Here is a 16,876-nt window from a genome sequence, read left to right as displayed (position 1 = left end):
TTGTTCTCTGCTTATTACCTATGTTCTCCCATCCTGCCCTCCTGGGCCATGTGAATGCTTTTGAGTATTTTATCTATTTTTTTTTTAAGCTATATTTATATTATTACTTATAGTGGTTGCTCTAGAAATTACAGTATACATAACTAACCTTTTTCAGTCTATTTAGAATTAGTATTTTTTAGCCGGCGCCGCGGCTCACTAGGCTAATCCTCCGCCTTGCGGCGCCGGCACACCGGGTTCTAGTCCCGGTCGGGGCACCAATCCTGTCCCGGTTGCCCCTCTTCCAGGCCAGCTCTCTGCTGTGGCTAGGGAGTGCAGTGGAGGATGGCCCAAGTCCTTGGGTCCTGCACCCCATGGGAGACCAGGAGAAGCACCTGGCTCCTGCCATCGGAACAGCGCGGTGCGCCGGCCGCAGCGCGCCTACCGCGGCGGCCATTGGAGGGTGAACCAACGGCAAAAGGAAGACCTTTCTCTCTGTCTCTCTCTCTCACTGTCCACTCTGCCTGTCAAAAAAAAAAAAAAAAAAAAGAATTAGTATTTTTATTACTTTAATTAGTAGATTTGCAGCCCTATTCTCTCCCCTTTGTTAGAGCCATCACAGGGATTATGTTTACATATAGTAAAAACCCCAATGAACAGTGTTATATGTGCTTTTATTTTGAAATATTGTCCATTTTTTATCTGGATACTTATCATTCCTGTTGACATTTTTCCTGAAATTCAGTTTTCCCGTGGAATCACTTTCCTACAACCCAAAGAACTTCTGAGTCTGTTCAGTTTATTTCAGATATTTTAGTTATGCTTTTGACATTTTAGTTTTTGTCTTTGAAAACGTATCTTTTAATTCAATAGTTTTATGACTGCCTCATGAAGCATAAATGCTTTAAGCCTTTTTTAGTTTGACTGTGTTATCTTAGTATTTGCATTTCCCCTTGAGAATTGGTCACATTTCTCAGGTTTTTTTGTGTATTGACAAATTCCTGGCTTTTTCTGTAAGTAATTTTGGGTTGCATATTGAGCAGTATGTCATAAACTTCTAGGTTGTGAATTTTTTTTTTTAAACCAGGAAATCATCCTGATTAGACTGGGCCTATTGTGTCTCACTTTCTGTAGGATATTGTCCCAGTATAAGATTTCAAAGCCTGTTATGCTGCTTTGTGTCTGTGTACCTCAGAGATTATCAGCCTGGACTGGGCAGTGGTTTACATTTTACTTCAGTTCTCAATAATTTTGCTATCTGTTTTGTATCTGTTCTTTGCAAGGATAGCTCAGAGGCCAATCTGGAACCTGTGCCACCTTCCTACACATAATGAAAGGATCCCCCTTTCTAGATCTTTCCTCTCCAGGATTTCCCCAACATCCTGTAGCTGCCAAGGGGTCCTTTTCACTTGATTTAGCTAGAAAGATGCAGCTTAGAGTTGTCGCCACCTGAGTTGTCATGCACTGAGGGAGAAGAGGACTTCCAGAAGTTATGTAAAAGGACCACAAAAAAGTAATGCCAACTCTCCCCTCCTCTGAGTGCTCATTCTGGGGTGTGCTTGGACAGAAAAGATGAATCTTCCTTGGCGACTTAGGTGCAGAGTAGCACCCTGACCACCAAAAGGCAGGGCCAGGAAAGAAAACTAGACAACAGAAAGGAAGGACCAAAAATGTGCTGTTGAGGGAAATGCCATTTAAAAAAATTTTTTTAAAATTTTTTTGACAGGCAGAGTGGATAGTGAGAGAGAGAGACGGAGAGAAAGGTCTTCCTTTTTGCCGTTGGTTCACCCTCCAGTGGCTGCTACGGCTGGCGCATCTCGCTGATCCGAAGCCAGGAGCCAGGTGCTTCTCCTGGTCTCCCATGCGGGTGCAGGGCCCAAGCACCTGGGCCATCCTCCACTGCCATAGCAGAGAGCTGGCCTGGAAGAGGGGCAACTGGGATAGAACCCAGTGTGCCGGCGCTGCAAGGCGGAGGATTAGCCTGTTGAGCCACGGCGCCGGCTGGAAATGCCATTTCAATCATAGGATTAACAAGTGACAAAAACAGCTAGACTTGGAAAGGCACACGGAAAAGGACTTCAAATCATCAGTAACCTCTGTAGAGTAAAGGCAGAAAAATGGAAAGTAAACTTGGAAGAACAAATGAGAGGGGAAATAGGACTTTTAAGCAAACTTTGGAAGTCTGGAATTGTTTCAGGAATTTGGTTGTGGCGCACCTGGACTGCTGGAGCAACTTAGCTTTATTTGCCTCAGCTGGGTAAAGGCAATTGCAAAGCATTTCAGGGTTCAAGTCTGTTTATAAAAAAACACTACCTGAAAGAAAATGAAATTTTCTTTGATTTTGCTAACCCATGTGAACAGCTTTCTCTTTGAACACCAGAAAGCAAGAGCAATGATGGAACCAGAATAGTTAAGATATTTCAATTTTTTTTCAACTTTTATTTAAAAAATATAAATTTCCAAAGTACAACTTTTGAATTATAGCAGCTTTCCCCCCTATAACCTCCCTCCCACCCACAACCATCCCATCTCCCACTCCCATCCCATTCTTCATCATGATTCATTTTCAATTATTTTTATATACAGAAGATCAACTTAGTATATACTATGTAAAGATTTCAACAGACTGCACCCACAAACACACACAAAGTATAGAGTACTGTTTGAGTAGTAGTTTTACCATTAATTCTCATAGTACAACACCTTAAGGTCAAAGGTCCTACATGGAGAGCAGGTGTACAGTGACTCCTGTTGTTGATTTAACAATTGACATTCTTATTTATGACGTCAGTAATCACCCAAGGCTCTTGTCATGAGCTGCCAAGGCTATGGAAGCCTCTTGAGTTAGCCAAGTCTGATCTTATTTAGACAAGGTCATAGTCAAAGTGGAAGTTCTCTCCTCCCTTCAGAGAAAGGTACCTTCTTCTTTGATGGCCCGTTCTTTCCACTGGGATCTCACAGAGATCTTTCATTTAGGTTATTTATTTATTTGTTTTTTGCCACAATGTCTTGGCTTCCCATGCCTGCAAAACTCTCATGGGCTTTTTAGCCAGATTCAAATGCCTTAAGGACTGATTCTGAGGCCAGAGTGCTGTTAGGGCATCTGCCATTCTATGAGTCTGCAGTGTATCCTGCTTCCCATGTAGGATCATTCTCTCCTTTTTAATTCTATCAATTATTTGCAGACACTGGTCTTATTTATGTAATCCCTTTGACAATCCTATCTTTTTGATCAATTATGAACTTAAACTGATCACTTTAACAAGTAAGATGGCATTGGTACATGCCACCTTGATGAGATTGAAATGGAATCCCCTGGTACGTTTCTAGCTCTACCATTAGGGGTAAGTCCGAGAGAGCACGTGCCAAATTGTACATCTCCTCCCTTTCTATTCCCACTCTTATATTTAACAGGGATCACTTTTCAGTTAAATTTAAATGACTAAGAATAACTGTGTGTTAATTAAAGAGTTCAACCAATGGTATTAAGTAGAACAACTTATTTTTCTTAATTTTAGTAATTAGCAGTTTAAACTAAAAGTCACTTCAAAATGTAGTATAGTACATAACTGATGTTAAACTAATGGAAAGAAAAAAATATTACCTAGAAAAAAAATTTATTAGGAATCAAGTTACAGGTTCGGGAGAAAATAAAAATTAAAAAGCATTTGAATATTCGGTGTTTCACTAACATTTACTAAACATACTACCAATGTTCCAGGCATAAGCAGGACAATCAACACCTGTTGAAAATAAGCAATCACCTTTTTTCCTGATACTGACTCTTTAATTAAATTTTCCCCATTCATAATTTCTAGGCCAAGAACCCAATGTAGAGGGAAGAATTGAGAAGCTGAAGAAAATTCCACACAATGAGTGAAATAGAATATGCAACCTACCTTCATGTATCCTGGTAACTCCTATTTTCAAAAGGAAGATTTCGCTTTTAAGGAAAATCTGTTTTCCTGAGCTTTACCACCAAATCATTCACTGTAGCATACAATTTCATCGTATCAGAATGAAACCAGTTCACTGGAAAACAACAGAATGGCTGTGGGATGAACTCGGAGATACATGTGCTGCCATGCACTGACATAAGCTAAAAGATATACTACATTCTAAGTGGACTTTTTATTTTCTTAGGTTTCAACTAAATGTATTTCCTCTATATAATTCCCACAGTAGATTCTTTAATCCTCCTAAATCCTACCAATTCCCAAGAAATCTCACTAGGTTTTGCAGAAATCTAACTTGACAAATTATTAAGTTAAAAGCCAGAGACACAAAATGTACTAGTTTTCCAACTGAAATTCTCCATGCCACATTTTGATGAAATAAATGAAATTTACATATTTTGTTTTTTCCTAAAGCCATCTTTTTTGCTGGTTCAAAATCAACTTAAACCTTGCAAGGATGGTAAAAAGCTATATCATTATCTTTTTTCACAAGTATGATAATGAGTCTTATAATAATTAACCTGAGTTCCTTGAAAATACTTACCCTGAGGCAGGTGCTTGGCCTACCATTTAATATGCCCACAGTCAGAGTACTTGGGATCTTGGACTCCTTGGTTTCAAAACTATGAGAAAATAATTTGCTGTTGCTTACAGTCTGTGGTATCACTGAATTAGACAACCAATTCAATGAGGTATCTCAGATGCTTGAAAATATGCAGAGTTTTAAGCTACCCTCAGATTTACCAATTTAGATTTTCTGGGAGTTGGTCCAGATCTGCCATTTTGACACACAATATTGGTATCTGCTTTACTCAATAAAGTTTGAGAATCATTTTAAGGTCTAATCTGATATTAAGTAAATTGTTAGGAAGGTAAGGCTTTCCTTCAAATGCAGAGGCAGTGTCAATTAATGAGGACTCTTAGGATATGATGGGAGATAGAACATAAAGGCTGAGCATTAATATAAGTATGTATTGAAACTTAATAAACATATATAAATCATTGTATTGATGTAAAAATTTAAAAAGAATCACACATCTACATACACATTATTTTCAGATTCTTACAACTGAGTTAGTCCAAATATATACAAGAGACAATGGACTAAAGAGCTGCAATTTATTACCATTTCAAAAGTTAAAAGAAAAAAAGTAACATAAGTACCTTCAAAGAAACAGACTTGTGAAATTGGTGAGACAAAATGGTTGACTTTAATAAAGTAAAAGGAATGGACAAGAGAAACAGATGTCAAAGTATGGGCTTGATCAAGACAGAGAGTCTAACAGTAGACCGCCGGCACATCTAGCAGCGTGAAACAACAGAAACAGAATCACAGACATTTCAGAAACTGAAACTGGCAGACAAAGATTATAAATGGCTCTGAGAGCTTAAAAAATAGATAGAACAGAAAATATCTACAGGAAATAAAAAACCATAGAATATAATCTTTTAAAAAAAGAACCAGGTAGAAACCTAGAATTGAAAAATACAAAATTCATAATGGATGGATGTAACATAAGTAGATAACAAATAGATGAAGAGGCCAGTAAACAGGAATATGGGTTAGAAAATATTATAGAGAATAAAGCATGACAAAACAATTGGAAAATACAAGGGGAACAGGTCATGAACAGGACAATAAGGTCTGCCATGTTTAGTGAGAATCACTATAGAAGGAAAGAGAACCGGAAAGAAGCTCTCTGGCACTTCTCAATAAATCACAAGCAGGATTAAAAAAAGATTTCTCTGAAGATGCAATATTTAGCCTGTTAATTGACTCAGTAGCAACTGGGGGAAGTTGTAAGAGTAGAAAAATATTTTAAAAATATTGAAAGATAATAAAGGACAAATTGGAATTCTACAGTTTGCAAAAAATATCTTTACAGATTGAGGGCAGAATAGTTGTTTAGAAAAAACTCATGAGTAGCTATGCCACCAGAAGACCCTTATAGATTTAAATTCTTTTTTTTTTTTTTTTTTTTTTTTTTAAGATTATTTATTTGAAGGCCGGCGCTGCGGCTCAATAGGCTAATCCTCTGCCTGTGGTGCCGGCACACCGGGTTCTAGTTCTGGTTGCCCCTCTTCCAGGCCAGCTCTCTGCTGTGGCCCAGGAGTGCAGTGGAGGATGGCCCAAGTGCTTGGGCCCCGCACCCCATGGGAGACCAGGAGAAGCACCTGGCTCCTGCCATCGGATCAGCGCGGTGTGCCGGCCGCAGCGGCCATTGGAGGGTGAACCAACGGTAAAGGAAGACCTTTCTCTCTCTCTCTCTTACTGTCCACTCTGCCTGTCCAAAAAAAAAAAAAAAAAAAAAAAAAAATTATTTATTTGAAAGGAAAAGATAAAGAGAGAAAGAGAGTAAGAGAATCTTCTCTCTGCTGGTTTACTCCCCAAATGGCCACAACAGTTAGAGCTGGGCTTACCTAAAGCCAGGAACCAGGAGCTTCTTCCAGTCTCCCACATGGGTGCAGGGGCCCAAGGACTTAGGCCATCTTTTACTGCCTTTTCAGGTGCATTGGTAGGGAGCTGGATCAGAAATAGAGCAGCCGGTACTAGAACTTGTGCCCTTGGTGCTACAAGCAGAGGCTTTATCTGGTATGCCACAGTGCTGGTCCCTATGGTTTAAATTCTAAAGGAAGTGTTTCAGACAGAACTTTATGTTAAATGTCTCAGCCTGTTTAGGGTCCTAAACAAGATATTGTAAGCCAGGTGGCTTTTCAGTAACAGAATATCTTTTACAGTTCCAGAGGTTAAGTCTAAGATCAAAGCAAATTTAGTTTCCAGTGAGAACTAGCTTTCAGATTTAGCTGTGTCCTCACACAGTAGAGACAAATAGTTTCTCTCAGGTCATTTTATAATTAATCTTGTGACCAAAGAACCACCTTTTAAAATACCATCACCTTGGGGGTGAGGATTTCAGTAATATTTGGATATAAAAAAGAGTAAAAGTGCAAATAAAGTGGTGTATGTGTGTATATATACTTACTATATAAACAAAAATGAAGTCTTGTAGAATTTAAAGATTGAAGTACATGACAGGAAAATTAAAATATATAATAGACAAAATATAAGGCAATAATATATAAGTTGGGAATCAGAGTTGTTCTTTTTTTTTTTTGACAGGCAGAGTGGATAGTGAGAGAGAGAGAAAGAAAGGTCTTCCTTTTGCCGTTGGTTCACCCTCCAATGGCCACCGCGGTAGCGCGCTGCGGCCGGCGCACTGCACTGATCAGATGGCAGGAGCCAGGTGCTTCTCCTGGTCTCCCATGGGGTGCAGGGCCCAAGGACTTGGGCCATCCTCCACTGCACTCCCTGGCCACAGCAGAGAGCTGGCCTGGAAGAGGGGCAACCGGGACAGGATCGGTGCCCCGAAGGAATCAGAGTTTTTCTATAATTATAACTACCTAATGAGAAACTCCAAAACTTAGTTGCATAAACAATCTACGTTCAGCTATTCAATAGAGCAAGACACATTATCATTGGCTCATTTCTCTGTTCCATGAAGTCTAAGGCCTAGAACATTCTGAAAACTTGCTTTTTCACATGTCTGACACCTGATGCTAGCAGCCTGTGGGCTGGTTTGGGCATCCTCACAACATTGCGTCAAGGGTGAGCTTTCTGCGTGGTTGGGGAGAGAAGAAAGCAAAGAGATAAAAAGAGCAAGACCAAGCAAGAGAGAGTGAGGGCCAAGAAGAAACCATACAGCCTTTTATGACCTAACCTCAAAGGTCTTGAAGGGTGGTGGTGGGGGAGGATTTGGTAGCAAGTTTCTAGAAGAGCATGTGGGATTAAAAATATTGCTGTGGCCATTTTTTGAAATTACAATGTATTAAGATAAAGGTAACAGTCTTACTTAATCTGAATATGTGTGATATAATAGAGGAAGCATTAAAAAGACTAGTAAAGAGAAAAAAATATGTATAGTTCAGGAAATCAGAAACTGTATCACATATTTTAAGAAAGAATTTAACATAAGAAATGGGTAAACAGATTTGGAAAAATTGAAAATATCCACAAGGAACATAACCAGTAAAGAGAAGATGATGGAAGTATTAGAAGCTAGAAGCCAGACTTTGGAGAATGTCAGAGAAAAGCTAGGGCCTGAGAAAGAACCTCAGTTGTGAGCTGAGGAGTTGCTGGGAGATACTGACAATACTGGAAGGCATATGGGAAGGAAAAAGTGTCTTCTCCTTACCTCCAATATTCCAGTCTCCTAGTGCCCCATGTTTGTGGAAATGAAAAGGACACTGGATGGTAAAGAAGAAATGTAGTTTGTAAAGTTCCAGCCACAGAGTTCCAGAACACAAAAGAGTGAATCTGGAGTTGAAAGACAGGAAGTTAACAACTGGCACAAAGGAAATAACAAGACAAGTAAATGCAAGTTTAAAAAGGGGAGAAAACAGAAAAAGAATCACAGGATGGGCTAGAGAAAAAAATCCCAATCTTCCGTAACACAAAATGTTAGAGGTCAACCTAAATATATTAGTAATTAAATGAAATGTAAATGGCCTAAATATTCTAGTAAAAACAATGAAAAAATGATCAATTTGATACAAAAACTCACCAAAATCAAAACTCTATGCTTGCATAGTTTTTTTTTTTTTTTTTTAAAGATTTATTTATTTGAAAGGCAGAGTTACAGAGGCAGAGGCAGAGTGAGAGAGAAATCTTCCATCCGCTGGTTCACTCCCCAAAATGGCTGTAATGGCCATAGCTCGGCTGATCTGAGGCCAGGAGCATGGAGCTTCCTCTGGGTCTCCCGCATGGGTGCAGGGGCCCAAGGACTACGGGCCATCTTCTACTACTTTCCCAGATCATAGCAGAGAGCTGGATCGGAAGTGGAGCAGCTGGGACTCCAAGCAGCACCCACATGGGATGCTGGCTCTGCAGGCAGCAGCTTTGCCCGCTATGCCACAGTGCTGGCCCTTGTATTAGTAGTTTTTCTTTACTGCAAATAAATACTTGAGAGCTAACTTACAAAGAGAAGGAGTTTATTTCACTGACAGTTTTTAGGCTCAAAGTCCAAAGGGTATGGCACAGGTTTTGGTTCTTGCAGGAAGCCCATGGTGGATGTCGGAGCACGTACAGAATAAGGACCCCGTGGCAAGCCAGAAAGCAGTGATAGGAAGTGGATGGGCTTAGATTCAGGATTTCTAACTCATAAGGTCACACAAGTACTACCTTCTTAGGAAATAATCCCAAAGACCTCAGGAACTATGTCCTAAAGATTCCACCTCAAAGTAGTGCCACTCTGAGGACCAAGCCTAACACATGGGCATTTAGGCATGTTCAACATCCAAACCACAGCGATACTGTTTACTTGACAATCATCTACAGATAAGAATACAGGAAGGCTGAAAGTAAATGGGTGGAAAACTTATTTCATGAAAATATAAACCAAAATAAAGTCATTATTAGTTACACAGAAAACAGACTTTAAAAAGGCAAAACATAATACAGAGATACATTTCACAGTGATAACATACAATTTGCTAGGAAAATTTATGTGCACTTAATAATTTAATCTCAAAATATATAAAACAGAAACAAATACATGGAGAAAGAAGCAAATCAAAATCATAGTGGATGATTTTTAACACGCCTCTTTCAGTAATTGACAGAACAGGTGTATTAAAAATCAGGATACAAAAGGTTGAAATAACAATTAACAAACTTGATTTTAACAGACATATATAGTTTACAAGGACTATAGAATACAATGTTTTCAAATGCACAAAAATTACATTCTGGGCCATAAAGTGAGTTGCAAGTAATTTCAAAGGGTTAAAATCAAAGATTTTTTACCCTAAAATTCACTTAAACTGCAAGTCAAAATTAAAAAAAAAAGATTATTATAAAGGCTCCATGTTTGGAAACTAAGAAATTCTCTCATAAAAACACTCAAGGGCTGAAAAGGAAATCCTAATGAAAATCAGCAAATATTTAAACTGGATATCAACAATATTATATATCAAAACCTATAGACTATGGCTACAATCATTACAGTAAAATTTGATATTATATTGCAATAGCATAGAGATGACTTTTATATACCTATGTCGGACGAGAAGATAAGCTGAAAATAAATGAGATAATATACCTCAAGAACAGAACATTACAAATAAAACAGCAACAACAACAACAAAAAAATCCAATACAGAAAAATATAGCAAGAGCAGAAATTAATGGGACAGGAAAGAAACATATGCAGAAAGGACCAAGAAAATAAAAATTGGGCGAGATGGGCATTTGATATCATGGTTAAAATGCCACGATGGATGCCTGCATCCTATAGTGAAGTGCCTGGGTTTCAGTCCCAGCTCTGCTTCTGATTCCAGTTTCCAGTCAATGCACACCCTGAGAGGTTCCATGTTTGTGGGAGACCTGGACAGAGTTCCCAGTTCCATTTTGGCCTGGCCCAGCCCTTTCTGTTTAGGACACTTGGGTAGTGAGCCAGCAGAGGAAAGATCTTTGTCTTCCTGCCTTTCAAATAAAATGAAAATAAACATTTTAAAAAGTTTGATAAAAAAATAAAAATTTGGATCTTAGAAAATAAACTGTCTCTCTGAAGTTAGTTATATAGAAAGTCCAAAAAAAGTACAAATAATTTACAAGGATCATTAGATAGTTCAGTAAATTTCCACATAGAAAAGCAATACAAAGAAATCAACTATACTTACACATAATCAATAGGTAGCTAGGAAGTAAGGTGGATAAAGTAATTTGGATTAACATTCTCACTTGAGAATATTTAGAAAGGCTGGATAAAACATAGTTTTGAAAATATATGAAAGTATCAGTGATTAAGTTGGTGAATAGCCAACAGGCTAGCATCTAGAAGACAGAAATTCAGAAAAGTGAACCCTTCGATTGGGACCACTGTATCCTAAAACATTTACAGACTGCAGAAGGCCACTGAGGAGCTGAAAAGAATTTATGGCTAGGGATTCAAAAGTTGCATCTAGGGTCAATCAAGAGGTGGGGGCCTTGGTAAACCTAACTTTTGAATCTTGAAGGGTTGAACCCTGTGAGTAAGTGTGAATAGTTAAGAGTACTAGCACGGTATAGAGTATAAGTTTGAGTCACATAATGGCCCAGGGAAAAAAACCATCTCTAAACTTACACAAAAAAATTTCCTAAATTGGCCTTAGCAGTTAAGATACCCAGCTCTGCTCCTCACTCTAGATTCCTGCTAATGTAGATAGATGCTGGGAGGCAGCAGTTATGGCTGAAGTGATTGGGTTCCTGCCACCTACATGTGACCGAGATCTAGTTCCTGGCTCTCAGCTGTGGTTTGTTAGTCACTGCAGGCAGTGAGGGAGTAAACTAGTGAATTGGAGCTTCTCTCTCCAGGTATATGTGTCCCTCAAAAACAAACAAAAAAACCCAGCAATGATCCTAAATCACTAGTGCCCAGGTACTTTTCAGAAGCAAACAAAAAAACTATGCAGAGGATGACAATATCATCTTGGGCATTAAATTTTTTCTGCAGCTTTTTAGATATGTAAGAGGTAAGATATTGAGAGTGAAAACTATGAGTTGGTGCTCTGGTATAGCAGGTCAAGCCGCCTCCTGCACTGCAGGCATCCCATATGGGCATTGGTTTGAGACTCAGCTGCTCCACTTCCAATCCAGCTCTCTGCTATGCTCTGGGAAAGCAGTAGAAGATGGCTTAAGTCCTTGGGCCCCTGCACCACATAGGAGACCAGGAAGCAGCTCCTGGCTCCTGGCTTTGGATGGCCCAACTCCAGCCATTGTGGCCATTTGGGAGTGAACCAGCAGATGAACAACGTCTGTGTGTGTGTGTGTGTGTGTGTCTCTCTCTCTGCCTCTATGCAACTGCCTTTCAAATAAACAAACAAATAAATCTTAAAACAATAAGAGTGAAAACCAGAAAAAAACAAAAACAAAAACAAAAAAAAAACAGACCCACAGGAGGGATTTTAGATTCTGTAGTTATTAGACATGGATTATAAAATAATCATGCTTTTCATTTTCAAGTAGTTAAGAGATCAAAAATTATGGTAAGATGTCTGGAAACTGCAGAGTAACAAGTTTGCATGTTTGCAATTAGAAATCTGAGAACTAAAAATATAATGGGCTAAAAATAACTAAGACATTTACAGAGCAGTAAGTGGGAGAGGACCTGTTTTGTAAACATTAAGAATACATTGGGGCCAGCACTGTAGCTCAGTGGGCTAATCCTCTGCTTGCAGTGCCGGCATCCCACATAGGCTCTGGGTTCTAGTCCTGGCTGCTCCTCTTCTGATCCACTCTCTGCTATGGCCTGGGAAAGCAGCAGCAGATGGCAGAAGTGCTTAGGCCCCTGCTCCCATGTGGGAGACCCGGAAGAAGCTCCTGGCGCAGCTCCGGCCATTTGGAGAGTGAACCATGGATGAAAGACCTTTCTCTCTGTCTCTCCCTCTCACTATCTGTAACTCTACCTCTCAAAAAAATAAATAAAATCTTTTTTTTAAAAAAAAGAATATATCAAGAAGTTGGAACAAAAACTCAGAGACAAAGACATATGAATATATTCAAGTGCCACTTTGGAGGCACTACAAGAGGGAAAGAAACAGACTTTTCAATAAATGGTGATGAGGTACCCCGTCAGCATATACAAATGTATTCCTCACAAATTAAACTTAAATGTGAAAGGCAAAACTAAAGCTTGCAGAAGATAATACAGCAGAGTATCTTCATGATTTCAAGGTAGGGAATGGTTTTTTTAAACAAAAAGAAAACCTCTAACCTTAAAGGATCGACAATTTTTAGTACCTAACTATTAACAAATTCTTTTTATTAAAGAACATCATAAAGAGAGGGAAAGGCAAGTCACAGAATAAGAAGATATTTTTAACTATACAGCTATCAAAACCTAAGATTTATAAAGATATTTTACGAATCAGTGAGAAAGAAAACTACCAGCACAACCCAAAGAATGGGTAACAGATTTGACAAAACACTCTATAGAAAATGAAAGCTGAAGTCACCAATAAGCTTATGAGAAGGTGCTCAACTTTACTGGTAATTAGGAAAATGCAGAGTGAAACTGCAATAACAAACACCAGAATGGAAAATTTAAAAGATCTATAAATACCATTATGTTCACAAAATGGAGAACTAGGACATCTCTAATGCTTAGGAAAAATTTTCTGATTATCTAATAAAATTTAAGATATGAATACCCTATGACAAAGCAATTTAACTCCTGGATACATATCTTCTTAGCTCTACAGGATACATAAAATCATTTTCATTGTGGAATTGCAATATTCCAAATTAAAATCATCTCAATTGTCCATAGTCAAAATAATGAATAAATAAACTGGAGTATATCAAACCCAGGTAAATTATACATCAAGGATGACAAAGCACAGCCACAGGCAAGAGATGAATCACATGCTGAATCCAGGAAGCAGCACAAACAATGCAGTGCACTCCTTTCATGTAAAGTTAGAAGTGGGAGAAAAGTAAACTGTATTATTTAGGTATACATACATAGGCAAAATAAAAACAAGAAGCTAGCAACCATAAAAGGTAGGATAGTGGTAATTAACTAAATGGTGTGTGTGGTGGGGAGCTTATTATAACTGAGAATGGACTGCATAGTCAACAGTGTATTAACTTGAATGCTGGTTATATAAGTAGCTACTTGAAAAATGTTCTTTAAACTGCCTATTTTTTATTTTATATACTCAAATTTATATATTTCTTAACTTAAAAAAACAAAGTTAAGACATGTAACAGAGAAAAACCAAAAATTGATTATACTCTGATTTCTAAGATCTCAACTTCCTGGTTACTATTTTTAAATTTTTGAAAAGTAAAATAGTTATACCCACACCTAGTCATTTTATATTGAGTAGATATTTGCAATCCAAATGAATTTAGGATTATATTCATTGTAGTTGAAAGAGGTCAAGAGAGTTTTTTTCCCCCCTCAAGATTCAAGACAAATTTTCTTTCTGCCTTCATTTTACTAATTATAAAACAGGACTCCAAGCATAAAGGTAATTAAATAAGATTGTGGAAAAAGGAATTAAAAGATATGGTTATTTTTGTGCATTAAACTTTGAAATCTATCCATAATTTTTTCATAATATGCATTTTCCATGAACTTTTTCAAGACCTCCTATACGTACAGATTTCACCAATTTTTTTGGATCAACATAAACTTACCTTTTAATTCTGCTTTCCACAAACTTATTGAAGTACCTGTATATTGTTAATTTTTATTCTGTCACTGTTACCACTAGAGTATGATAAAATAGATTAAAAATAAAGATACATATATTTTTTTCCAAGTTTTACCACTGGGACAATTTATGAGGGACTCATGGGAAGCACATAGCTGCTTTAAACTCTAAAAAGAAACAGATTTTGAAATCATCTACTAGTAGTCTGGGACAGGGTTATGAGTATTTCTCTACACCTGTTTAAATAGAACTTCTAGAAGCTAAAAACATTTGTAGTAATGTCCCCTTATACCTACTGACAGGTGAGATTGCAAAACGGGAAAATTAGGGAATACCAAAGCAAAATTACTCACAAAATGAACAGCAGAATCAGAATCTCCAGAGTCAACTATGGAACATGACTTATAAAAACAGTTTCAAATTTTTTAGTTTATTTTTGTAAATAAAAAATTAGTTTGTACAAAACCAAATTCTTTTTATACTTAGTATTTCAGTCATCAATAGTGATCTCATGGTACAGAAATAAAGAAAGAAAGATGTTCATTAACTTCAACCTGGATTTCCAGTTAGTAAAACTAAATAGAAGAAATGAAGGTAATAACCATTTCCTATAGGGGCAAAAAAGTAATGCAAAATGGTTGTAGGTTTAATCACAAAATGAGTTAATTCCTGTTGATTTTCTTTGTATTTGTTAAAGCATAGAGGTCTATAAATAAGAACTGATAGCATGGTTCTAAATTTACTTCAAAGAGATGTGGAGACTTAGACAAAACATAATTAGTTATTAGATCAGACTTGAGGACTATTAAATGGCTCCCTGGGAAATGACAGTTACTGTCAAACAGCAGAAAACAGAGAGGTGTAGAAAAGGCTTCTGATAGTTCTTTTATTATCTTACCCTCTAAGCTATAGAGCCTTGATATTCCTGTATTCAATTTCATGTAACATTAATTTTAATTACTAACTTGGGATATGCACAATGGGAGAGGGTAAAATATCACGAACAAAAACTAATTGTTTATTTCAAAGGTAGCCATTTCCTTAAACTCATCCTGTCCAGTTTCCCCCTACCTGCCAAATGCAGATTACTGTTTAATCATACAAATTCACCTTCCACTCCCAAGTGTATATCCCCAACTGGAAAATAATTTTACAAAAGAAAAAAATCAAACAGCTGGTTAATAAAACAATTTAAACTATTTCTAAATGGAATAAAAGAAAAGTAAGTACAGAGTACAAAAAGATACCCAATTGGAGTCATATTGATGTAAATCTAGTCTTTGAATTTTCAAATAATCTAGTAATGGAGTGAACAGCACAGAAGAAAAAGAGACAGAGGGAAATGACTCCCTGAGGTTATAAAATGCCAACTACTTTAGAATGCATGATGGCCTTAGTAACAGAACAATCACTTGTTCTTCACTGAGTTTACTCAGTAAAGTACTCTACATCATTTTAATAAAAGCACTTACATGAACATGTACAATAGCTCATATCAGAAGACTCAAAGTTTCTCTCAGTAAAGACATAAAAAAATAAATTTTAATCTTTGTCAACTCTATTGGAACAGGGAATCAAATAACATGCTTATCTTTAAAATAAAAATATTAAATCACTTTTTTCTGTCCATTAGGTTGCTGGAAGAAAATAAATCAAGACTCCACTAGTGATGATTTTTTAATTTCTATTTTTCATCTATCTAAGGACATTCCCTTTACAAAACCTTTTAGTCTTATGTACTATGACAATCAGGTTTAGAATTCCAAATAAATAAAGTAACCACATTAGAAGGTATATTTAAGAATCAAATGATTAGCCATATTCATCTGTTCACATTTATGGATTCTCTAAGAGGGCTATCCAGAGTCCATATAATACTGTTAACATTTAGTCCAGGTTAACATGTGTTATCTGACCTACTGCTCACAGCTTACAACACTGCTGCTCTCAACAAAAATCCTGATTTCTTGGAGACAGTGACACAACCAATTCTCATTACACTAGCAGGGGTAACAGGACAGTAAGCCATGACTACACAATTTAAAATGTCTACTCTTCATCCACCACTACCATCCTTCCCTCTTCCCACGAGTATTAGAAGCTTAAAGCCTAATCATGAGAGGATCAGGGTGCCACACACTATTCAGATAGAAAAAGGGATCTCAAACACTAACAAAAAAAAATTCATAAAATGAGATTAGACCTTTCGGATAGTTGCATTCATTACTTTCAATTTGTTGATCCTTATCACTTCTGGTCATAAATAAATATTTTTTCCTTCTTTTTCATCCAGAGAAGTTAATATACAAATTTGTTGTCATCATTAAAAAATGGTATTCCAGTTCAAAGTAGCTTGTGATCATGGTCATTTGTGAAGCACTAGACAAGTGTACATTAACGCTCCAAAATGTTTTACAGTTCTTTATAGTAGTTTCCTATTGATGTTCCCCTTTAATTAAGGCTTCATCAAAAAGAAATCCATAATATCAGAGCTGATTTTTTTTTCATAGTTTCTGAATTAAGCGCACCATGTCCAAAATCAAGTAGTCCAGGAGTAATTTTAAGACAACTTCTATTAATCACTGTCATGACTGAAGTAGTATCTTACTGGAGGTCCTGGCAAATCTTCATCTCCATCAGTATCTGGGGCAAACGACACAGTAAGATCCACGTATTTCTTCTCAGTAGAAGGTTTCACAAGTTTATGCATTCTAGAGAAAATAAGCACAGATGAATACTTTAGT

At 37.2% G+C, this 16,876-nt stretch overlaps 2 protein-coding genes across 4 annotated transcripts in view; one reads left to right on the top strand and one right to left on the bottom strand.

The window, feature by feature from the left end:
• STAP1 (signal transducing adaptor family member 1) overlaps positions 1-3,859 on the top strand; it is a 43,587-nt gene extending 39,728 nt beyond the window's left edge. The window contains exon 9 of the mRNA XM_062198937.1: positions 3,798-3,859. Coding sequence (XP_062054921.1) covers positions 3,798-3,859 — 62 coding nt within the window. The remainder of the gene's footprint in view (positions 1-3,797) is intronic.
• Positions 3,860-8,847: 4,988 nt separating this feature from the next.
• The window catches only part of UBA6 (ubiquitin like modifier activating enzyme 6), a 94,189-nt gene continuing 86,160 nt past the window's right edge, over positions 8,848-16,876 (bottom strand). For 2 of the 3 annotated variants that reach the window (XM_062198779.1, XM_062198780.1), the window contains exon 33: positions 8,849-16,843. In XM_062198779.1, coding sequence (XP_062054763.1) covers positions 16,708-16,843 — 136 coding nt within the window. In that variant the 3' untranslated portion in view covers positions 8,849-16,707. Of the gene's footprint in view, positions 16,844-16,876 lie in introns of all 3 variants that reach the window. The other variant, XM_062198783.1, reaches the window with a different exon arrangement.

Source organism: Lepus europaeus, chromosome 8, assembly GCF_033115175.1.
Source record: "Lepus europaeus isolate LE1 chromosome 8, mLepTim1.pri, whole genome shotgun sequence".
NCBI lineage: Eukaryota > Metazoa > Chordata > Mammalia > Lagomorpha > Leporidae > Lepus > Lepus europaeus.
The sequence above is the reverse complement of the archived record's forward strand: the minus strand, read 5'-3'. Positions and strand labels throughout refer to the sequence as shown.